The sequence below is a fragment of the Protomyctophum parallelum genome (genome assembly GCF_964188405.1).
Source record: "Protomyctophum parallelum genome assembly, chromosome: 3".
NCBI classification, from domain to species: domain Eukaryota; kingdom Metazoa; phylum Chordata; class Actinopteri; order Myctophiformes; family Myctophidae; genus Protomyctophum; species Protomyctophum parallelum.
Genome location: NC_139698.1, coordinates 30,850,577 through 30,875,402, shown reverse-complemented (window position 1 = coordinate 30,875,402; position 24,826 = coordinate 30,850,577). Strand labels below are relative to the sequence as shown.

Genomic DNA, 24,826 nt, shown 5'->3' with positions numbered 1-24,826 from the left:
CAGGGCCGTCCCATGGGCCGCCCGCAGATTCCCAGGGGACGACAATGGACAGCAAGCCTGACTTGTATGCAAGTTCAACAAGTCTCACTCACTTCAACAAATCACCAATGGACCAAAGGGCCAGTTTGAGCCAATCCTTCCGAAGAGCCAAGCACAGTGAACTGATAGAAACACCACACTGCTCCCACTTTCAAACCCAATAGATTATTGGTGGAAAGTCGACTTCGAACTTAAAAAAACAGTCGGCTAACAACACTACCTGGGCAGTGAAGCGGTTGCATTTACAGTAAGATCAACACAAGAGAAAATAACTCAAGTGATTTCTTTCATGTTGTCTTAACAGGGAACCTGGGTCGTTCATTTCTCTCTTCTGCTATGCAAAGGAAAGTAAACATGGAACTCTTTGCTAGCTTATGAATTTCAACAGTTCTTCTGAGCATGTCATGTGAACCATGGCTTTCTTGTGCTTTCAGTCTTAGATATGTTAGGTCTACGATACATTCGGCAGGTCATTTCAGATTACTTTATGTTCTTTCAAAGCCAAATATAAATTTGCATTAAATTCATGATACACTTTTTGTGAAAGGTCTACTTTCTGACTTGCATTTCAAAGCGAGCTCTACTCGAGGCTTTAAAACAAGCACAGTGCTTCTTCATTGAAGATGCAAAATGAAAACAAATGATTGCTATTGCATGATATTGCACAAATAATTCAAAACAAATAGATATTATAGATAAGCATACAAACATGTGCGTGCACATGTACACAAAGACAACATATACACACCAACTAACTAAAGAAAAGTAGAAAACCCAACCAAGTTAGGTACTGTAACTAACATACATGTTCTGTTTTTGTGCTTCACAATGCTCCAGTGATGTTCCCTTGTAGTGCTATAGGTTACTGTTATCAATGCTCAAGGGTCATGGGCCTGGCCAGTCAAGATAAAAGAAATCCTGATGAGATGAACCGTTTGGGAGCAGAAAGGTGCTGCATCCAACTGATGGAGGAAGAAAACAGTCACTTTTGGCTCTTTTTTCAACTACAAGAACCAAGTGAACCATGTCTTGCCATGGATTTGTTTCCAGATCCTATAGGCTCGCTTTCAAATAGGGTTCTTCTCTGCACTATAATTTGGGCTCTGCTCACTGAGGTAGCACTAACCCTGGGAACGGCGAACTTGTCATTTCAAGCTCACAACTCAACATGAATTCCAATGCAACATTTCATTCGGTTTTTTTTAAGAACCACCCTGGTTCTGGTTGGAAACATGAACAAAACTAAAAACATCGGCCCGGACGGTTGGCTCAACCGTCTGGGCACCTAGGCTGCTGAGCCAGCCTGACGGTGTGCCGCGGGTTCGACGCCCGATCCCGACGGCCTTTGCCGCGTGTCTGCCCCCCATCTCTCTGCCCATTTCCTGTCAGTCTACTTTTCAACCTATCAATAAGGCAGAAAAAGCCAAAAGAATATCTTAAAAAAACTAAAAACATCACAGAACTTTACTGGTTCTGATATATTTCAGGTTATGGAAGGTTCTGGGTTAAACACTGACCTAAGTGACATGCCTAGCCGTGGAATCTATTCTCCGCCACGCTCTATTTAGAGAAGGTGCAGATCGAAGAGCCTGCATAGAAGCGGGCTATATCTTTTATTCTGTTCTTTGGATGTGCTGTATGGGAGAAGCGACTCATCAGAGGTGACCGATGCAGCCGTTCACCCACTCACTCGCCGCTCCACTGCAACATGCCTCAGTTGCCAGCCCAGGAGAGTGACGTTGTACATTATTCAAACTTGACCTGACCAAAGTTAAAAGCCTTCAAAACAGCCAGAAAAGGTGCCGTTTTCAATCCACTGTGCCGTTTGATTGAAGCAGACGACACAAATCGTTATTCACCACCTTGCAGATCTAGAGACATGTTCTTTGTGCTATCATTGAGCTGGTCAATAATATACATCACTTCCCCAAAGGATTAAAGCCCTTATCTGAAATGATATTCAATAAAGTATCACCGCAGAAATACAGAGTGGAGTGTTCTTCTGCTTGGATCTGGCTTATGCCGTGGGAAAAAAAATAACACTTTATTGGAATTAAGATCCAAGTCAAGATTATACCTGAGGAAACAGCAGTAAGATTTCTGTTCCTGCATCACGTCCCACACTTTATTCTCCGCTGCCTGGGCACCAGACCACAGTGTACTGTTCCGCACAAGCCACAGGGGTGTAATAGGATGCCTTTATGAAATATATAGAAACCTCACAACGGCATAGTGTCCACAGATCCTAGCTGGGCTAACATGGTTTGGGGGGATGGGGGGGGATGTGCACGCATACTATGTCTACGTGACAGCAAACTCTCCCCAAGTCCCTCTCTGATACTCTACACAGCAGTAATAGCCATCAAGGTGCACAGAATGAAACGACTCACTCATTTTTGGTGCTTAACCACACAAAATGTCCACACATTGTGAGCTTGTAGATCCGAATCGGATTGGACTGCTTTGAATCATTTGTATTATCTTTTGCCTATAATAATAAGTATTATAAGTAATACTAATAACATGCCCAAAATTGCAATGCCAGGATTAAAGTGGTCAATCAGCTAACTACTCACCCCGTTGATTCAGCCTAACATAATTCAGGATTCCAGTAAAGCAGCTAAGAGAAGGAAGTTTCTCTGAAAAAGTTAATGTAAACGTTTAGTACTGTATACTGTAGCATTGTATATTGTTTGGTATTTCTAGCCTCGGAAACCCAGACGTTTTTATTTCCAGTGAGGAAAAAAAATGTCTGGGTCCGAGTCCACTTCAATTCGGCATAGAGTAGCGCAAACGTCGATCACTCTCTGCTGATTTCGGATTGTCTGCATCTTTGTTAAATTGACGCACACACGCACACATGTACACACACACACTCCTCTCTCTCTCTCTGTCGCTCTAATTAATCAGTCTCATGTCGCGCAGCTGTGTCTAGATTCTCCCGGCGGATCCGGCTGGGAGCTGCCTATGCCATAGAAAGCATAGGTGGACCCCAGGCTAGGTATTTCAAACATACACATTTCTATTTCCCCTATTTAAGTGGTTCTGTGGCAAATTGTTCCCATATTATAGTAACTCTGGCTTGTGTAAACTGCACCGAAATTGTTTACCTATATAGTAAAACAAACTCAGCAAAAAGATTCTTTCTTTCTTTCCCTGACTTAGTTTTTTTGTCAGTCCCTCAGCTTGCACTGTGCAGCTCTCCTCTTCCAGAATTTGACAGACAAAACCTTAGCGTGTGGTTAGAGCACTTGGGCCGAGGATCTGATGAGGAGGGCTATCACACACGCGCGCACGTGCACACGCACACGCACACACACACACACACACACACACACACACACACACACACACACACACACACACACACACACACACACACACACACCACACACTGTAAGTACGTACATTCTAATTAACTGATGTATGCGGGACCCCGTCCATGTTGGAGGGGTATCAAAAAGCAATCAACGCCCCATCCCTGATGAGCTCAGAGAGACTCAGAGATTCACATTGTCTGTGGAAAGATGATGTGCGGGCTGGACCCAGACACGGTTTTCCAAACTGCCATAATGCTCCGCAATCACAAGACATTATGCACAGATCTGAACGGAACAGAACGGAACAAAATGAAGAAAACTGCTGTAAAACAATATTAATACAGAAGAGATAGAAGGGAAGATAGGAGAGAACATGAGTCAAACAGTTAAGCAGATATCATGCACCCAAATGGAAAATGAGTATGCAATTCTGCTAAATGTTTTAGTTTTGATATTGGGTACTTTGCATTGAATAAATGCTAAACATACTCCTAAGAAGACATCTATGTTGCATGCATGGTTCAAATGATGAAAACAAAAGAGAAAAAACAACAACATCCCAAAACACCTGATCTAGGAATCTAGGATTTAGTCAGCCGTTCCTAATCGAATTTTACCAGAGGCCATACAGCCAATTCCTTTCAATAAAGACCATAGGTGTTTTAGCTGCAGGCTCCAGCAGGGAGGGAGAGGCATGCATGTCACACAAAGACCATCGGTTAGCATCGCACCGAAAGGGACTCTGTATCACCATCTTATCTTCAAAGGACTGGGCAGGGGCTCAGGGGAGCCGTGCCACCGCCTCGCCTGCACACAGACACACACACAGAGGGGGGATTTGGACCTGCAAGCAGGAACCAGAGATCTCTCGGCGTGCGCCCAGGCTTGGACCCTCCTCCAACTCGCCCGCGGAGAACAGGCAGGGTTCCTGCACAAGCGGCACGACATCAGTGAGCTGATCCCCGCCACCCCCCCTTCACCACCACCACCACCACCACCACCACCCCTCCACCAAATCGACTGCCTGCCCATTTGCTTCCTGGCCCCGGCTCGACGGAGGGGATGGGATCTGAACTCAACTTAGACACAGAGTTTCCACATTTCACAGATGGCTGGGAGAGGCTTTGCGTGGAGGTGAGGAAACAGAGAGAGAGAGAGAGAGAGAGAGAGAGAGAGAGAGAGAGAGAGAGAGAGAGAGAGAGAGAGAGAGAGAGATAGGGACAGAAAGAAAACGACAGAGATGGAGATGGACAGGGTGAGAGAGAGGACGAGAGGGAGATGGAGAAAGAGAGACAGGGAGAGAGTGCGAGAGAGCGCAAGTGAAAGCCTCATCGCCAGCACCGAAGCAGGGCTGATTTCACACCGCGGCAGAGTGCGCTAAAGCAGGCCGCCGTTAATCCACTCACTGAGGGGAAGGCCTGGAGCTATTCCTCCGCCCGGCCGCCATCTCCCCCCACAAAGCCATAAATGGTGCATTATACAACTGGGCTTCAGAGACGCTGCTGATATGCTGATAGGTGGCGGATGAGGACCAAAGCAACCACAGGACCAGTGCCACATTACTGTACAGCAGAACAGTGCACTGCACAGACGTGTGCACCGCCTCGCATGCTCTATACCTGCTGCGGTGTGTGGACCGTTATGAGTCCTAGATCAGTAGTTTTGATCCTGGTTTTTGGACCAACCTGTCAGCTCAGCCTCGACACAGAGATGGAACATGCAATAATCCCTGTTCTTCTGCTATCCAAAAGAATGGCATAGTTCCCACTGTGAATTCATATCTGTAAAGTTACCAAAAGTCTTGACGATGAGCCTTTGAACTTGTGAAAGGCAATCATTTTGAATGAAAGGGGACAGAAAAATTTATAAACATGGGGGAATTTAAATAAATTGCCACAAAGAAAATCGGAATGGGAGAGGGCCGCGAATTATGTAACGATAAGGCAGCCACCAGCCTAAGCCACAGAATGAGATGTTTTACATGAAACGAACAGCGGTCTAGATTAGAGAGTCATCCTGTTTGGACATGAAGCCAATTGGGTTGATATCACATGTAGAGAAAATTTGAAAGATAAGTGGGACTATGACAATTGTTATAATCCAACAGTAATAAAAAGCTGAAGTACATTGGCTTTTCCCCCCAGACGCATGATAAACATCTTTGATGAAAGAAGTTCATTACTTGTGCACTGTATAATGCTGTATTATGAGTCTATGTGCCAACCTACAGTACACTGGAGCAGACTCTAAATGAAGCTGCAGGCATTCAATGGACATCATTAGGTGAAAACATATAAGAGATAATTATGGTAATTACAAATCCCTTTTATTCACCCTGAGTCTTTGACAAGAAGGTTGTCATATCAACCACTTCAAACAAACAAAGAGTTGTTGTCTCTTTCCCTAAATGATGTCCGGTTCCATTTTGATTGGAATTGTCTCGGGATTATCCTTCTTATTGTTTGGCTAGTCGCTGTGAATGGAGGGTACATTTCTCTCCACGGAAACTTGATTAAAAGAAGAGATTCACAATAGTAGAATTTGACTCGCATTTGCATAACCACTTCATTAGAAGTGAAACCTTGATCTTGAAAGCAGCAGACCAGACAAAGCTAATGGACATGTCTATTAACTAGTGTATCAGAGATGGACTCCTCTGTCTGAAGAGCCAGTCAGTGTGTCTTAAGTGGATTTTAAGAGACATCACTAAGGCTACCGTAGGGCGTAGGCTAGACTAACCAGGAAACAGGACACTTTATTTGGTCTCCTAAGTAATAGTTTGTTTTGGTGGGAGGAAAATAGTCACTTTGATACGGTGCCATGTGGCACCAACGTATGGCACACTTAACAGAGGCCCAACTAACCACTAACTCACTTTGTGATAAGTAATCAATATAAACTAAAGATGGCATTTTGCACCGAATGTTTTTCTTGGAGCTTTAAGGGAGAGAGAAGGAGAATGAGATGTAATGCTGTAAGATTAGTGTTTATTTATCATATGCATCCAGTAATCCATTGTCACCGTTCCATGTTCAGCCTTTTCTCAAAACCACAGAGAGACACTCATCGTAGATTCCATTTCCAACCAAGTCCCATTGGCCTTTTTGCTTCACAAGCTTATAATGCCGTGGCACATTATCAGATCCTGCTTACAATAACAGATTGAATTCAAGTCGGAGCTGTTGTTTAACTTACTCGACACTCTAAAAGGAGAATCCAGTTCAGACGAGCAAGGAGGCATCTCACAGTGCACAGCAGCTGATGATGTCAACAGGCCCCCGCTAGTACCAGATCCTTCCACCATTTTCAATCATTCCTTGTGAGATTACTGCAATAGGATATTACTGTACAAACTATGACCATGTGTCCTGTTGCCACAAAGCTTGGCAACATATTACAGTTTGTCAAAGCAGGCTATTGCGAGGGAGAGATAGATACAGAGAGGAGGAGAGAAGCCATTGACCTTTGTGTCCTTCATATTTGCCTAGCTTCCCCTCAAACCCCAATCTGAAGAGTGAAATCAACTGATCCCAAACTAACTGTCAGCCTGGCTTGTGATGGTGGCAAAGCCAGCACACATCAATCAATCAGATTTTCTTCCATTTTTCTATCAACGGAGCAAACCCTCCTACCACCCCCCCCCCCCCCCCACCACCCCCCCTTTTGCTGCAGCTTATCATCTGACCCAGTTGTTATCCCATTTCTAAAGATTAACCACATGAACCCTAACGTCCCTATTCTGGGCATGTCGTAATGGCCAAAAAGTCTGCAAAAATAGGTAAACATTTTGTGAAAATAGGCAAGAATTTGGCAAAATATAGCTGATCTGCAAACTCGCATGTACAGTAGATCAGCTATAGATTCACTATTCGGTATGTACAACAAAGTACCGTTATAGGCCCGGGTTTAAGTGGAAAAATGTCTGTTTCAAAACCACAGGCACGTCCTCCATAAAGGTGACTGAAAACAAGCAGGCAGAAATGACCAGCATTTATTTAGCATCATTGAAGAGAACACAAAAATAAGTCTCCCATGGTCCATGGATGTACTATATGTACTTTACTACTTTTTATCTTTACTACATTAAACATTAACAATCCGCAAAATGAGGGATTTTAGTCAGTTATCCATAGATTTCAGGAATACCCGTTTGGGTGAAAATAAATGTCTGGCATTGTTATTATGGGCAAATTATCAAATGTTTTGTTTTAAATATATGTATAAAATATATACAAACTCACAATGTGTTACAGCATGGTTATTGAGGGGTTTTAACAGCAACAGGTCTTATTAACAACTTGATAAGAATTCTGTAGAATACACAGGGGAAGAGAATTTTCCATTTCTCTCTGGATGTTTACTGACAAGTTTTACAAAGCCGGAGTGAGATAATAAGCAGGACACGTGCACTTTGCAACCTGTCACTCCCTTCATCACTGTCAACTCATCAGGCACACAAGTCTCTAATCTTATTTGCATAATCTAGTTTAAATATAATCGATCAACATCAACCAGTGTCAATTGGAATATTATTCCATGATGGCTATTTATGCTACAGTGTTCACTGCTAATCATATGCATGCAGATATGGCCTCTGATCACAGGATGTGTAAGCTGCGCTGTCAACAGCTTTACCGGCTTTGCGGATGGCTCAAATCAAAACACAGCCTCCTTAAAGCATTAGCCTGTTTGGAAGTTTGTTTTATATTTTCAGCATATTTGACATAAATTGTTTATCTATTTGCGAAGCTTTGTCATTAGTGATTTTCCACAGGACCCTTAAGATGGAGTGTGACTTGTGTTGCCTCGTCTAGGGGAAAATGCTGATGTACAAATTGAACTGAAAGGCTTGTTACTTAATCCTCTGTTGCCACCTATCTCATAACTATGTAGCCTGGTGCATCTTATCCTTCCTAATGCAAAGTTCTGCCACGCCCCACAGCCCATCTCACCCCACAGCCCCCAAACCCCCTGCCCTGCAAACATCCTCAGTAATTCCTGCAAAACCACATATTTCAAATGAACATCTATTAGGGCATAATTTCCTGGTGTGGCCAACTGAACTGAAATTAGTACTTCATAAAAAGAAAAAGATGGTTGATGATTGAAACGGAAACAGCATGCTTTGTGTCAATATGTGGGTGAAATAAATAAAAATCACACCTGTGTGAAGTGAGGGGCGCTCTTATCATCATACATAATCTCATGAACAACTGAATTGATGTGATTGGTTAGCCGATTTGCTCGTCTACATATGATGTAAATTTTCCCTTCATTGTCAATGGTATTTAATGTTTGTGTTTCCACACATTTACGTCATATCTGAGGCACATATGACCTAATTTCTCCTTTTATTGTCAATGGCAAATATGAGTGTATAGGAGGGGGTAGTGCCCCTCAAAAAGCAACAAGGTTTGAATAATGATTGTATTACAGTAGATTCTCAGATAGGCTGCTGAAAATGTGAGTCATTATGTTTGTGTTAGTGACAGAGCTCTTTCATTGTCTCATCTCTTCGATCCCAGGGCCAACATTGCTTCAAAATTCACAATTTTGATTACATTTTCATTTCTCATGAACATTTGTTGATAAACTGTAGCTAATCAAATTGAAATAAACAAATAAAATAAAAAATGTTTAGATTTTGGAATAAGTCTATTGCCACAAATTCCACTGATGGCATGTTGTTGTCGTGATGTGAAATAAGATTCAATCCTGTTCCATCCAGGCACACAACTGTTTATCTCATTCTCCATGAAGATGTCAAAGAAGCGTCACACAAATTAAATGAACCCAGTATCCATGATACATCAAAACCCCTAGATGAGAGACACACAAAATAACCCAGAATGCCTGTGGGCCAACCTCAGAAATCCCCTTAATTGAGCAATATCTTCAATGCAGATCCATGTGCATCACCAAGGTGAAAAGGGACTGTGCAAGTTAAATGAAAGAAGAATTCATGATGTGTGGTGGCCTCTCTTATTCACCCTGGCTATTTCCCCTCCTGGCAGGGGCCAAATAGAGAATGTTAAATGAGGCAATTGTGTCCCGGAGGCAAAAGGAGGAAGAGGGAGGGGGGAAAATGCAGGCAGTCCCCTTGCTCTGTGCTCCAAACCCGCGGATCATTCTACAAGGCGATGAGGTATACATCCATGTGGCAATGCTACTGGCTCCCCATGTTGTCTGGAGCACAGCTAACCTCCCATGGGAGTATGGCACTTCCACCGTGCATGGCTGAAGATCACCACTCATTATTCAAACTTCATAATCAGGATGGTTATGTGTAGGTAAAAGTAAGAGTAGGGAAAACACCTATTTGAAATGCACGTGCATTGCTAAACTGCAAATATTGATGATTTGACCACTTAAGCCCTATACGATACGACGATATTCGATACGACGAATAGTGAAAATAGCCGATCTATAAGCTCGTATTATGATGCAACATGCTGAAAATTCTAACATATTTGGCAATTGTTTTGAAGATTCCCAAAATCGGGGTGCCAGCCAGGTTGAAAGTGGTTAAGATCGCTGACATGCTGTGTGTGGTATGTGTCTAAAATAGCGTGGTACGTGGTACGTGTCCAAAATCAGATTCTCCATTGTTTTATTGTGCAAAACTAAAAGGCTGATATTTTGTGGGCTAGCAGCACAATGTTTTGCATCCCCCCTGTGCCAGGATATAGGCCCGGGATGTCAGGATGTGGAGCGTGATCTGTGCACATTCTGTGGCCGTGGCTGCAGGAAGCTGATCTCCGCTGCAGTCCCACACTGTCAGCTATACAGACGTACTCCACGGTGACACCTCTGATAATCAAAGCTTTGTCTGGGTCTTAAAAGGACGTACTTGAACAACAGCTAGACCAGAGGCCTCTCTTTTCGTTAATGGCCTTTGGACATCAATATTTAAATCTTACATCTCTGTTGTGATTAGAATGCTCCCTTTCTTTTTCTCCCCCCCCCCCTTCTCTCTCTCTCTCTCTCTCTCTCTCTCTCTCTCCTCTCTCTATCTCGCTCCTGAAACAACAAGGTGGGGGTGGGGAATAAAAGAAGCTTAAATCGATGATCTTTGAGTCTAAACTAGATTCCTAAGCAGTTTGCCACTCTCAGCAGCAAGATAAGATAAACTCTCTTTGACCTAACAGATGAAGTTGCCATGACGATCGGGGAGTCCACTTTCTCTATTGATATTTTGCTGATGTAACAACAAATGGAACTAGATCCTACTCTTGATAATGGTGATTAATTAATACCAATATTGATCCTTACAAGCAGGAGACAAGGCTATTAACTTAAAGCGGCCTGAAAGTCAATTGTTACCCGGGGGCTCAATGGGCATCAGTGATATCAAATCTAAATAAATGGAGGGACACATTGTTAGGGGGTTGCAATACTACATCAACAAATAGAACAAAATGACAAAGAGGAGCATCGCTGACACCTTAAATATACATTAGATAGGATTTAGGAAACATTTATCAATGTGTGACAATTCTGGAACGAACACTGATCTTGATCAAAATGTGGGACAATGAGTGCGCATGAACGCACACAACAAGTCACATACGAGAGTGTTGATCTTCTGGCAAAGGCACAGTTAGTGGAATAATGGCAGTGGAATTCAGGAAATAGGAAGATAAAGAGGAAGCTGTGTGAGGAAGTGACCTCCACCTTTGGAAACCAGCTAGCCCTGCCTACGTCCAGGACAGAGGGCAGGGCGAGACACCGTTTTAGTCAGTCCCTTCGTCCATTGCCAAGTCCAGCTAATCACACATGCAACACAGACACAGACAGACAGATAGATAGACAGACCGTATTTTCAACAACAGCGCAGCACTATAAGATCTTGAGCATAATTTAACCTCTGAGATTGTACACTCCCAACACTGAGGATTTTACTGTGTACCAAATAGCATTATGCTAAAGTAACAATTAAGTTCCAATCTCTAAGTATAGTTGAAAGAAATTGCTCCATGCCAAAATAATAATTGAATAGTCGAAATCATGTGGATCTCGAGATCGCCAGTCATCTATGGCGCATATCTATGACGTATGACTCCACATTTGGGCAGTATCAGTCCCGCTGCACGCTCCATTGACTATCTGTATAAAATTTAAGTTAAATACAAAAAATGTAAATAAAAACAAAAAATTACGAAGAATTTTTTCTACTAGATGGCCTACTGTCAATGTGCATAAGAAATGTGTCAGTGATCGGTCCAGCGGTTCACCAGTTTAGTTCAGTACAGACAGACAGACAGACAGACAGACAGACAGACAGACAGGCACGCACGCACGCACGCATGCACACACTAGCTTCCTAAACAGCCATCCTGTAAAACAGTGGTTCTAAAAGTGGGGTCCTTGAGGGCCGGGGTTCTAGGCGGTCACCAGCTAAATGTGTTATTATTAAATCCAGGAAAAATTTAAGAAAGGAAAAACTAATTAACAGCTCCGTGGCCACATTGATTTGAGGGTCCTTGACATGAAAAAAAGTTTGAAAAAACACTGCTGTAAAAACACTTAATTGAAATAAACTAGAAGAAAGATTGCAGGAAGATTGACATTCATCGCTTCTGCAGGAATGTGTGAGAAGTAAGGAGACAATTGCGAAGGATTCAGCAACACTAAGACTAACACAACACAAGCTGTTGATGGCAGGGAACAGATGTTTGAGGGAAAGTTGGCATTCAACAGCCATTCTTCCTAACAGAAGATCTTTCAAAGGAACTCAGGAGACATGGAATGATTGTCATCCCGTGAAAGACAGACCATTATATTTACACCTTGTACAGTATGTACAAAACCTGTTACTTTTCACAAAATAGTGTTCCAAATTCCAATGTTGTTATAAGTAAAGTCACAAGCTTTTTCATTAGCCTCGCACCCAGCCTTACTCATATGCGAAGAGAAAAGCCTGGTCACAACCTAAGGCAGAGAGTGTAATGGCGGAAGTGTCGGGCGGGAACATCCGTCAGATGTATTTCCCCCGGATACGATATTTTTCGACCAATTGCAACACTAGTTTCATTCGCAGAGAATGTAAACAGATTTGTGTCAATGTCATTTCTTTGAGCGGTACTTTAGCCTAAATCCCGCTACTTTCACTTTTATAAAAGGTAGATACAAGGTTTCTTCCTGGCATTGACGATGAAAAAACAAAACATCTTTTGATTTTACACCGCAGAATACTGCATGTCAGAATGCCGGCGTACAAGTGATGGAGATGTGTAGATGTTGTTGACTGTTTCATCACTGCCTCCTCCCAGCACAGAACCAGATGTTCACCAGCTACCAACTTACCCACTCTGATAGATGTGAGTGCTGAGTGGTCTCACACTGTTCCAAACTGTATAGATCCATGCACGTTATGGCATGCATGTACACACAGGCACACATGACTTATGATGATTAGACAGTGTTGCTTGCGCGCACACACACACACACACACACACGCACGCACGCACGCACGTGCACACACACACACACACACACACACACACACACACACACGCACACGCACACGCGCACACGCACACGCACACACACACACACACACACACACACACACACACACACACACACACACACACACACACACACACACACACACAGAAGTGTTAATTTATCCAGTTAGAGGGTTCATTTGTTTCAATTTGTACATTCAGAGTTAGATGAACACTCAGTATTTTACAGTAGGCCCATGCACACATACTGTACATTTAAATACAAACACCCACAAAAAAAAGACGCCTGAGGGCAGGAAGCGCTGAAAGAACAGAGCTTCTTAATACGGCACAGTTGAGAAGCAGGAGTTAAACTATTAATCTGGTGTCAGTGAGGTCAAATGTAGAGTTGCTGGCCGGCACCATATATGCAGATCTTGTATGTCTATCCAGGGTTTGATGAGGTCAATGTTGTGATCTTCATATATGGAGAGTTGATAGTCAGCTCCACACATATTGAGATCCATGTGTTGTACCAACTTGGTTCAAGTGTGACTCGTGTTCCGGCAACCAAACTGGTTATCATGAGACTGTCACATTGTGTCACAATATGGTCATAAATTGATATTGCCATATATGGTTGATGGGATCTCCATATATGGGCATAACAGGGATTGTATTACAGTAGGGCATCGGATGTCACGTGATGTCACGTGATGTCACAAGGCCTATATATGGTCATCATATATAGGGGGTGACGGACTAACGGGGGCGTGACGGACCAAAGGGAAATGCACGTTTTCATAGTAAATGCGACCTGTGGTCGCAACAAACAAACACTCACACACACACACACACACGCATGTGAGCACGCACACACACACACACACACACACACACACGGTCACACACAGAATGTTGGCAGTCAATTCAGTAAACACTCGCCTTATCCCACACCACTGTAAGCTGCCTCTGATAAATGCCCCTCAAAGATAGAAACGTCACCTGATATGATAAACAGTATGCTGACGTTACATAAAGTGGCCTTATGCTAAGGAGTTGGAGAGATTAACTGTACAGCATAGAGGAGAAAGAAATGATTTTAAGCACACGCTCGCACACACATGCACACACACGCACGCGCACACACACACGCACACGCACACACACACACACACACACACACACACACACACACACACACACACACACACACACACACACACACAGATATATGAATGATACAAAAACATAATTTCAAACTTTTTCATGTCAAGGACTCCCAAATTGGCCAAAGACCCTATCTCCAAATGTTTTGTTGTTTTTTTGTTGTTGAAATGTTTCAAAACATATTACACATTCTTCACATTTGTTTCAAGATTCGTTAAAATAGCAGATCTACAAGATCAGAACACACACACACACATACACACACACACACACACACACACACACACGCACACACACACACACACAAAACACATGTCTACAGAAGAAACTTCAAATTGAACTGTTATGCAAACATGCACCTTATTATAAGCAAAGGCCATACATAAAATAACTTTCAAGTAACTTTAACGTGCAGTGACAATGGAACTAATTCCCCTATGATTACAACTAAACAAGCCCTAGAAGGTGCAGGTATTTCTTTTTACCAAATACTTTGATATTCTTAATGTTATTGTGACGATAATATAAAATGTCTTTCAACTTTTCCAAAAGTAACAAAATAGCGATGCAACGGACTGTGAGCTTGACTATTTTCACAATTCCTTAAAAAATTATTAAAGGTTAAAACTATGAGTAATTAAGACCAGGAAAACACTTTGGCTATATCACAATATTAAGATAATACAAAATCTAGTCTCATATCACAATATTGATTTAATATCGATATATTGCCCAGCCCCCAGTTCCTAAAAACATTCCACACTCTATATGATAAACCAGTGAGTAACTTTATCCATCCGACATTAGCCTATACTGTAGTTTGAAAAATATATATATAAAAGGAGAATTACTTTATATTGCTTTGGACCAGCATTACAGGTGTACAATCGCTATCACGTGAAAAGATGAGGCAATTTGACAACATGACACTGTGGCATGCAACATAGTTTATATTCTCCCCACTCGGGTAACGTACTGCACAAACTTACTGTAAAAAAGATCTAGTGCAGCATCACTGGCTGCACTAGCCCTGCATTCAAGAGAGTTATCAGAGGCACAGTCTAGTCTAGTTGGACAATGTCGGGTAAAAGAGCCAAAGAAAAACAACATGGATTCCCAGATGGTCCATACGGTGAAGACAACAGTTAAGGAGAGAGAGCACTAAGTCAGTTTAATAAGTACATTTGACATTAGATGTCCGTACATGGCCTCTGAGCGAGGCTCCAACACGTTCCCAATTCCCATAAACATCGGTGGCGGCATGCTCCCTACATCATCCAGATTCCCCTTTATGCCATGAAACTTTGGGGGGCAATTTTACAGAAAAATTACTCTGAGAGGGCTAGTTTCAATTGAGCCTGTTCATATCTTTTCTTCCTATTAAGGATCAAAATGTTCTCTCAGTACGAATAGGGGTACATGGACACCAATGGTAGCCAGAGAGAGGTGATGAGGGGAGGGAGGGACGGAAGGAGTGAGGGAGGGGGTGGGGAGGGATAGAGGGAGCTTGGAGGAATTCACACATCATATTACAGCAGCTAATCGCAATCCGCAGAGCATCAGCGATATTTTCATCATTCCTGTCAAATTCTACTGACCTGCCTTGGAACGGCTAACAATCTGGGCAATTTATTGGCATATTGGCACAAGGTGATAAGGCTAAAAACAACAGCAGCTAGCAGCTGGCCCTGGGAGATGAGCTGATAACATTGATATGTGCTCCCACACAAAACACCTCCACCGCTATCACCTCTTTCTATCAAACTCTTATTACAATAAAAGTGTATGGGTTTTTTTCTCTCCGCTTTCTGGGAAAAGCCAGGAGGGGAGAAGGGGGATACAAAAAGGGGACAGAAATATAGAAAGAGCAAAAAAATCAGATGTAACGTTTCAGAGACGAAAAAAAAAACAAGGGTGGAAAATACATAATTTATCACTGTATTATCAGGATATCCAGGCAGCCTAATCAAGGAGCACTGAGTGACTATTTTTTGCCTTATCATCCAAAGTGGTGGAAACGGAGAAGGAATTATCAGCCAGCTGCAGATTGCTGGGCTGGAATTTTAATGGTAATAATCGGGTTTCTGATGGTATATCTTCCCTGCTTATCTTTCCCATTATCTGGCCTTATCTCCCCAGTCATCGGACCAAATTAATGGTGCTCTTTCAGCATCGCCTTTTTATCAACGCTCAGAGAGCACCCAAGGGGAAAGAATAAGCAAAATATTAAAATACTGCATAAATCACAATTTTAGATAACGGGCCAATGTATGCAGGAGGGGGGAAAACTGCGCCCAACAACCTTTTTGTCCTTTAGAATGACTGTCTGTGCTGACTTTCTGTGCATTGCCTCCCTGGCCTTTTTTCCCATATAGTTCCTGGGGAAAGGGGAGAGAGTATCTAGGCTCCTTATGACCTTTCCGTTTCTAACTATAGGCTCGATTCCACTGCTGCACACATGCTCCATATTAACAACATCTTACACATACTAATTCATACAACAAGCGTGCACTTTAGTTCTTTTGCTTGACAACAACATTTAGATGCTATGGGATTGGTTCACAGATGAGTGGGCCCATCGCGTCATTCAATGTTGTGTCTGTGTATTTTTTATTCTGTTGTTTATTGGGAATGATTGCTCCTTGTTTGCTATCAGCACGCACATAAGTATTAATTAGGCTGCTTGATATAGTAAGTAAACATTATTGTAATTTCCCTCCACTAACTCCAGAGTAAACAAGCTGTCTTAAAATGAATTAAAAACATACATAACATAATTCCTTGTATTTAAGTATAAGTTCTCAGTTTCTCACTATTCTATAGAGATGAACAACTGTGAGATAAACTAAAACAGAATCCTCCTTATTCAAAATAAATAACAAGCTTCCCAATAACGCTAAAATGGGTTAAATGAAATGTTCAACCCAGACTGAACGCAGCTGATGTTCAGGCATTTCTTTCACTGTATTGAATGAAAAAATTGAAAGACAGCAATTTACTTCAGCCACAAGAATATTTTGAAGTCAACAGAAAGATTGTTATTAAAGGTGTTAAATTCCATTGTGAGGTATAAATAGATTCTTAGTCGACTGTCTGAAAATAAAAACATGAATGACACACATGCTTCCTATAACGCTGTCTTGTTCCACTGCTGTCAAAAGTGTCATGAACAAAATGTGCACGTGAACACATGAATCCTTGGATGACATGCAAATACACGCACGCACACACGCACACACACACACTATCGCTTTCTCACTCTCTCTCACACACTCACACACACACACACACACACACGCACGCACGCACACACACACAGTCACACACACAAACACACACACACACACACACACACACACACACACACACACACACACACACTCACTCACGTACATAACTATACGTACACAAACAGTGAAAAACGCTGCCATAGTTTGGAATTACACATAGCTCAAAGCACATAGTGTACTGTAGTCATTTCTCGTTGTATATGAAAGTCATGACTCGTGAGACCATAAGGAGAATGATATTTTCTCCCATAGAAACCCAAGGCAAAAACTTGTTCATAACTGATTATAAAGGTGTCACTATAATACGGTTACAGTATTAAAACAAATTAAGTAATATTTGTTGTATCCACACAAACCTATCAATCTTAAAAAAAAAATAAGTTATGAAATACTATACTAATCAATAACATAAACTTTCAAAATGGGGTAGATCATATTTCTCAAGTGTTAAAAATATCAAGTCACTGGATTTCAGGCTCAATAGGTCTTTTCATGAATTAAATGTAATTCATGGCCTTTCTCTCAAAACTGTTTATTAAGCAAAAGTGTCTGTCCAACAAAGATGATTTGTTGACAGCTAGGTTAAGTGCAAATTTCCCCAGAGTGATGGTGTTTCAAATTAAAGTAGCCTAGTAGGTCATTTTTATAGAAATGCAATACAATAAATATGTTTTTGATGAATATAGTAATTAATTTATTTGAAGAAAACTACATTGTGTGTGTGTGTGTGTGTGTGTGTGTGTGTGTGTGTGTGTGTGTGTGTGTGTGTGTGTGTGTGTGTGTGTGTGTGTGTGTGTGTGTGTGTGTGTGTGTGTGTGAGAGAGAGAGAGAGAGAGAGAGAGAGCGAGAGAGTGGGAGGGAGGGAGAGAGAGAGACTCCATGGAAGTGTGTGAAGAGTTTGCATCATAATTATACGTGTGCTATGTGTGTACATCTACTGCATTTAAATTTAGTCTATTATACTAAAGCAATATCAATAGTTATTAACAAGCATATTATAATTCATCACTTCTGCTGCCGTGTGTAAACAAAAATAGCTCGGACATTTCAGTCAAGCAGAACAATAACTCATTCTAGCAAAAATATATGAAACTTACTTACACAATTCACTACAATTAAATAAATACAATGAAATATATGAATTTCTTTTCCCATAAGTTCAAAGCCAATAAAACTTTTGCCACAGCATCTTCACACACCCGTGTTGCCTTGGTCTGCATTGTAAACGTTACAGTATCCACTTCAGTTCAGTTCAGGCGCTAGAATAGCGAGACGGCTACATGCACATGCATGACAGGCAACACTTTTCACTGGCAACATTTCAACGCTCTTTACCATCGTCAATAATATCACAGCAACCTTAATTCTAACTCAAACAAAGCTTTGTCTGGTATATACAGCAAGCAACAGCGGCAATAGTGAGACAGTGCAAACTTACGTTTGATTTGCCTGGGGTTGCTCTGCTTCCTTCGGGACATGCCTGCTTTGTGGCTGGTCAGTGTATCCAGGTGTAGCACTGACAGATCGATAGCTTTTGGTTCATCCAAGCGCCGGTATACGTTTGTGATGGAAATCGAGAAAGAAAGGGGCGCGAATTCTCAACACTCTTTTACACACAGTCTATATCGCTCCGTCTCTTTCTTTATCTTTCTCGTCTCTGGCTGGCACTCTCTCACTCTCCCCCACACTCTCTCTCACACGCGCGCGCACACACACACACACACACACATACACACACCCTCCCTGCCTCTCGCTCACTCGCTCTCTCTTCAGTAGTGTCTCCGAGATGAGGCTGCACTTCGCTGCGATCCGCACGGACTGACTGGGGAGGTGAAAGCGTTTCGCGCTTTTGTTTGAAGATAAGGTTTGTGCCTCCCCGGGTACCGTAGCCCCATCTTCTGAACTTCACTTGCTATACTACTTTATTTCTTCTCCTTCATTAATAATAGCATTATTCTTAAGTGACTGACAGCCGGTGGTCAACGTGATGTCATCACAATTGGACCAGTAATGCAAAAGTAGTTACAGCTGTGTTGCCCAAAGGGGCTCAGCCGGCACACTGGTCTGGAGTGAGATGTTAATGACCTAAAATGACTTGACCTTTTGGCTTTTGGCACTAGCCAAAAGAAGTATGCAATTTTTTTTTATATTCATAGGCTATACTATAGGATACATAATTGTAGTCTATTAGTTTTTTATTAACCATTAAACACAACATAAAAACATTAAAAATAGATATCTGATATATTTAACAAATAGCTATGCTACATTTATTTAAATTGTTGGTCGTCATCACATGTAGGCTAATTTGAAGCCACACTTTCTAGGAAAGCAAAGAAAATGTATCAAAAAAGGAGAAGAGAGAAAATAATATCCCAGATTGTTTTTGACTGCCCCATGTTTTTGAATAATCACCCAAACTGGGAAATCACCTTGTTCAATTAGCCAGTTGTACTGCCAAGTAAGACAAGCAAGTGGCCTGTGAAATTATCTTGTAACCCAATTCCCCAAGTTTTGGAATGAAGACCGAGGGTACAGAATAATTTATGGAGCACACGGGTCAGCGCTGGTTCACCTTGAGGAACGCAGCTGTCTTCTGCATGAGCCTGTCTCCTCCTCCTTCACTTCCCATCCTCTGGGGGACTAAACTTATTTCCTCTCTGGTCACACGGTCCAAATCCAAACACAGGACAGTGGTGGACCACACAAAGTGTGGTCCAACTTAAGGCTTCATATCTCGGCCTTTAAAAAAAGCTGATCTACAAGCTCATAACAGGTGACATTGCGATGTGTTGTGAGATTGTAGATCTGCTATTTCTGAAAGATTCTGAAATAATATGGCACAAACTCTTTTCAAATGGGGGTCCAAAGTTTCAGAACCAGTGGGTCATAGGAGAGCAACACAGCCATAAAACATTGCATTATTTCAATATCCCTGACCTCAGTATTACATTTGTCATACAATTAGCAATAGCACTATGATAACAAATAAAAACAAAGCAAAGACCTGGTAAACAAATAAAATATAGTGATAATAATCTGTGTATATTATTGAGGTTCTTTCTTCTCTGTTGTACTGGATACATACAATAAAAATGTCTATCCTATAGTTACAATTACATTGTAACTGTAGATTGTAAACATTAACCTACTGTAGGTGATCAATAAAAAAAACAACAGACATTCTCTAAAATTGCTTTCTAAAACAACCATAAATAGCATTTACCGGCCATATTAGGAACCCAGCACCGAAATCAATAATGATTTGTGGTTTGAGCAACAAACTGGAGAGTCAAATTGCTAACTGAAGATTAATTTAACGCCACTCCTAAATCCCCTGAGACTGGAGTATGGTTCTTCTCTGCTGTTCCCGAGCCCCAGTGGCTTGTTTGAAGCACTCTTTGATTGACAGGTACAAATCTGTGCGAGGAAGAGAAAGACTTTTTTTTCTTCCCTCCACCGGTTGGACCAGATGGTTGTGATAATTAACATGATACTGTTTCCATCGCAGGGGAAATCACTGACACAAGGTTGGTCATATTAATAGGTTAAGGTATACTGTACGGTGTATGCTATGGAGATGCTGCACAGTGCACTCACATAATCTGATTACAGGGGGAAAGGTTGATTCAATGTGATGCTAAATCATTTGATTATGAGCTGCCAAGTCACATTTGGGGAACGCCACTCACTGGCAGGGGTAAGAGAAATGAGGCATCTGCTGCTGGCTCATAAATGTGCATTCTTAAAGGAAATAGGTTTGAAAACATTGTGTGTTTCTATGGCTCATTGTTATGCCTGAGAGAAGTGATCTGGGTAAATACATGTCAACATGTCTATTACCTGTACAGCTCATTCACATGGGTTTACAACTTGAGAAACATTTTGATGGCACTTGAGTCTAGTGTCTAGACGCTAAATGGGTGGCAACCCTTTTGTACTAGCCTCGTAATTACTTCAGTGACAGAACTGTCATAAGCAGTGGCTGATTTGTTAATATTTAACAAGGAGGAGGGGTATGCGGTTGCATAGGATTGTCTTGGTTTTACACCTAAATGCAACTGTTAATTAAGGCAATTTAAGCCTATTTTAATGATTTGTTTTAACAGGAAGGCACCATACTCTGTCATTCCCCTTACATTTCTCAACTTATTATTGTTTTTTTTAGATATATATATATTTTTTTGCTTTTGCTTTTTTTTTTTTATTGATAGAGGGAAGTAGGCTGACAGGAAATGAGTAGAGAGATGTGGGGTGACACGCAGTAAAGGCTGTCGGGATCAGGAGTCGAACCCGCGGCACACTGCCAGACTGGATTATCAGCCAAGGTGACCAGACAGCTATGCCAGCCGACTGGGCCTATAGAATGCATTTTACTATACATATTGGACACATGTACTGTATATACAGTATGTGTATGTATAGTAAAATTAGTTGGATGTTTTTCACTGTTTCATACTGTATGTGTTATATACTGCATGTATTTAACTGTATGTTAATTGGGGAAACAATCTTCTTTATTTATATATTGTAGTGATACAGAATCAATCATCATGTAGGCTACACTGAACACAGAACTGTACTGTAATATTTAGTGTGGTTAGACTATAGTTATTGTCACACTTTATTATTATTTTTCTGGAGTAACCTACCTAACTTCCGCTGTGATTGGCCGAGCTTTGCATAACGTTTGTAGTAGCTAATTGGCTGTTGTTGGTTATGTAACCAATGTATGTTTTACAATCGTTTATAGAAGACTAAACTATTCAAGCGTTATAGAAAATTTCAAATTACTTTTCAAGAGAGTCAAGTGGGAGGGGCCTATGTAAGAGACTGCGGCAACCACAATTAGCAATTTTTCAAAGATTGCGACTTTTCTAGTCATGTATGCTATGGCAGAGAAGTAGAGTTCTCCATTTCCTCAGCTTTTGGACGATAGTCAGAAAAATATGAGCCACCTGTCCTGGATGACCCATACCTAGGTTGATACGTGTAAAGTGTCACAGATGTCCAGTGGCTGTAGTAATCACAACAACTCTAACTCTATTCTTGAAGAGCAGCATCAGCACCATGAGTCTCTCACTCTCTGGCTGCTGGGGCTTGGCTCCACTCCCAAAGAAGAGCAGTGTGCGTGCGTGCGTGTGTGTGTGTGTGTGTGTGTGTGTGTGTGTGTGTGTGTGTGTGTGTGTGTGTGTGTGTGCGTGCGTGCGTGCGTGCGTGCGTGCGTGCGTGCGTGCGTGCGTGGCGTGCGTGCGCGCGTGCGTGCGATGTGTGCGTGCATATTACTATATTTGTGAGTGTAGAAGTGTAGAAGATAGTAGAAATTGGGTGAGACAGGGTTGGAAATAGTCACTGTGAGGACAATCCTCCTGGTCCCCAGAGAAAATAATTGTTTTATGGTTTTACAAATTTACAATTAGGAAAAATCTCAGGTTGGGGTTAGGATTATAGGCATTTAGAAGTCAGGTATAGAGGTTTTTGGAGTTCTGCCTGAATTACCGATTGTTTATTTGCACACGGGTATCACACACTGAAAATAGCAGATCTACAAGCTCCCAACTCGCAACAACTTGAATAACTCTTTAACATCTTTTGTTTTAAAAATGGGATTCTTATAATTTTTATCCTAAAATGTCATTGTCCTCGCAAGTATAGTATTACCAATGTGCGTGTGTGTGTGTGTGCGTGCGTGTGTGCATGCGTGCGCAAGTAGACAGCTGGGGTGACACTCAAGGCCAACGATGCCTGTCCTTCTGGAAACAGTGGTTACCAAAAAACGTCATTGCTAGAGGACTTTGGAGTTTGGACTAAATGTGAGATAAAAAATAGTTCATATTTGTGCATATTGTGTTCATATTGTGTTTATGCAATTTCTCAGATGCTACCCGCAATCTTTAGCGCAGAACATGTCCTTGAATGACCCTATAAATGGACGTGTCTTGTGTGCACTCCACAGACCCGCAGGTCACCATGTGACCCTCCAAAGCAGAGAATCACTTGAAAGATCTACAAGTTCACAACGTGACGATGTACATCGGTTATTTTCACTATTTTAAAATGTTTTTCAAAATAGCCCCTTTGTGTAGAGGGAACCAAGAGCAGGCCAAGTACAGTTGTTACTCTGGTCCATTTCACTTTGGGGTGGTCAGTTGAATGGTCATAGTTGGTCATATTGGCCATGAATGAGCCAGAGGCTGCATGTGATTGTCACATGCAGGTATAATTCCAGGCCAGGACAGCAATGTGTCAAAATGTCCCTGAGCAAGACACTTAACTTCTCCCCTCTGTGGTGCAGCGATCAGCTGGGTGAAGCTGAAAACTGAATTCCCCCCACGGGAGAAAGTAGGCTTAATTATTATTATTACTGAGGAGTGGTACAACTTGTTTCAGCCTGGCATCCATATTTTGCTCATGTAGTAAGTAATTGTCAAAGATAGTCAAAAACATTCAAATTGTTTTCTACATAAAAATAAATACCGGTAGTAAAAATACCTGACCATAAGCTCACAACGCGTCGCAATGCAATGCATTGTGAACTTGTAGGTCAGTTATTTTTGCTATTCATCATACGAGAATTAATGCTCAGCTTGTGTCAGATGTGGGGGGGAACCATACAGTGCTCCAAAGGAAATCATAATAATTGTCTCCACCAGGCCGAAGGCATGTGGGGAGAGTATGTTTTGCACTCCGTCCGTCCGTGTGTCCGTGTGTCCGTCCGTGTGTCCGTGTGTCCGTGTGTCCGTGAACAGCTAATCTCGGCCACCGTTAACCCGGTCGATGCCATATTTTGCACACACACTCCCTGGATGCCAACGATGAACCTCTGCCCCAAACTTTCCAGAACAGCCTGTTATAGCGCCACCAGGAGGCCGCTTTGTGCAAAACAAGTTTTTGCACAGTACACCTACAGATTTGGTCCAAACATCACGCAAATTGGTACACACTCTCTCTAGAGCCATTCAACGAAACGGGTCTTTCAGATTTATCAGACTCCATCCTGATTGGTTAAGATTGGCTTCCAAAGTTCACAGGAGTGCTCAGTTTCAAACAAAATGCTGCAAATCATGAACACATCGCGTGATTTCCTTGAAATTGTGCACCCACATTCCCACTAGGCCGAGGACGAAATGCCACATGAACAATCTCAACTCAGCCTCAAGGTGGCGCTATAACTGGCCGAAAAGTGTTTTCACCTCTAACTGCACGGATCTGTGGATAACCTGGTGGAGACCTGTGCCCAGAAGGGCACTTTTTTTCAATTTCTACAGCACACCGATGCTTTGTGGCATTGTCGTTGATTGAATTATTGAATAGCCTACTTTATTAGTCAGAAATGTAAACAGCATGTGGTACAGTAAGGCATTAAGGCTAAATGGATAACACAAAAAGGTCTTGGGGACTTGTTTCCATTGTGGTCCTATTCAATTCATCATTCATCGTGGCGTTGCTGTTCTTATTGTTGTTGTCCAAAAACACAGTGAGATGATGCGGTGGTGGCGGTACTGCTGCTTGGTGATGGTTGTGGCTGAGTGCCCCCCCCCCCTCTCTCCAGCCCCCA

General features: G+C 42.0%; 1 protein-coding gene across 1 annotated transcript in view; it reads right to left on the bottom strand.

The window, feature by feature from the left end:
* Positions 1 to 18,828, bottom strand: part of zfpm2a (zinc finger protein, FOG family member 2a) — a 150,586-nt gene extending 131,758 nt beyond the window's left edge. Inside the window, exon 1 of the mRNA XM_083760969.1 lies at positions 18,707 to 18,828. Within this exon, the coding sequence (XP_083617095.1) occupies positions 18,707 to 18,746 (40 nt within the window). The 5' untranslated portion in view covers positions 18,747 to 18,828. The remainder of the gene's footprint in view (positions 1 to 18,706) is intronic.
* Positions 18,829 to 24,826: the final 5,998 nt, after the last annotated feature.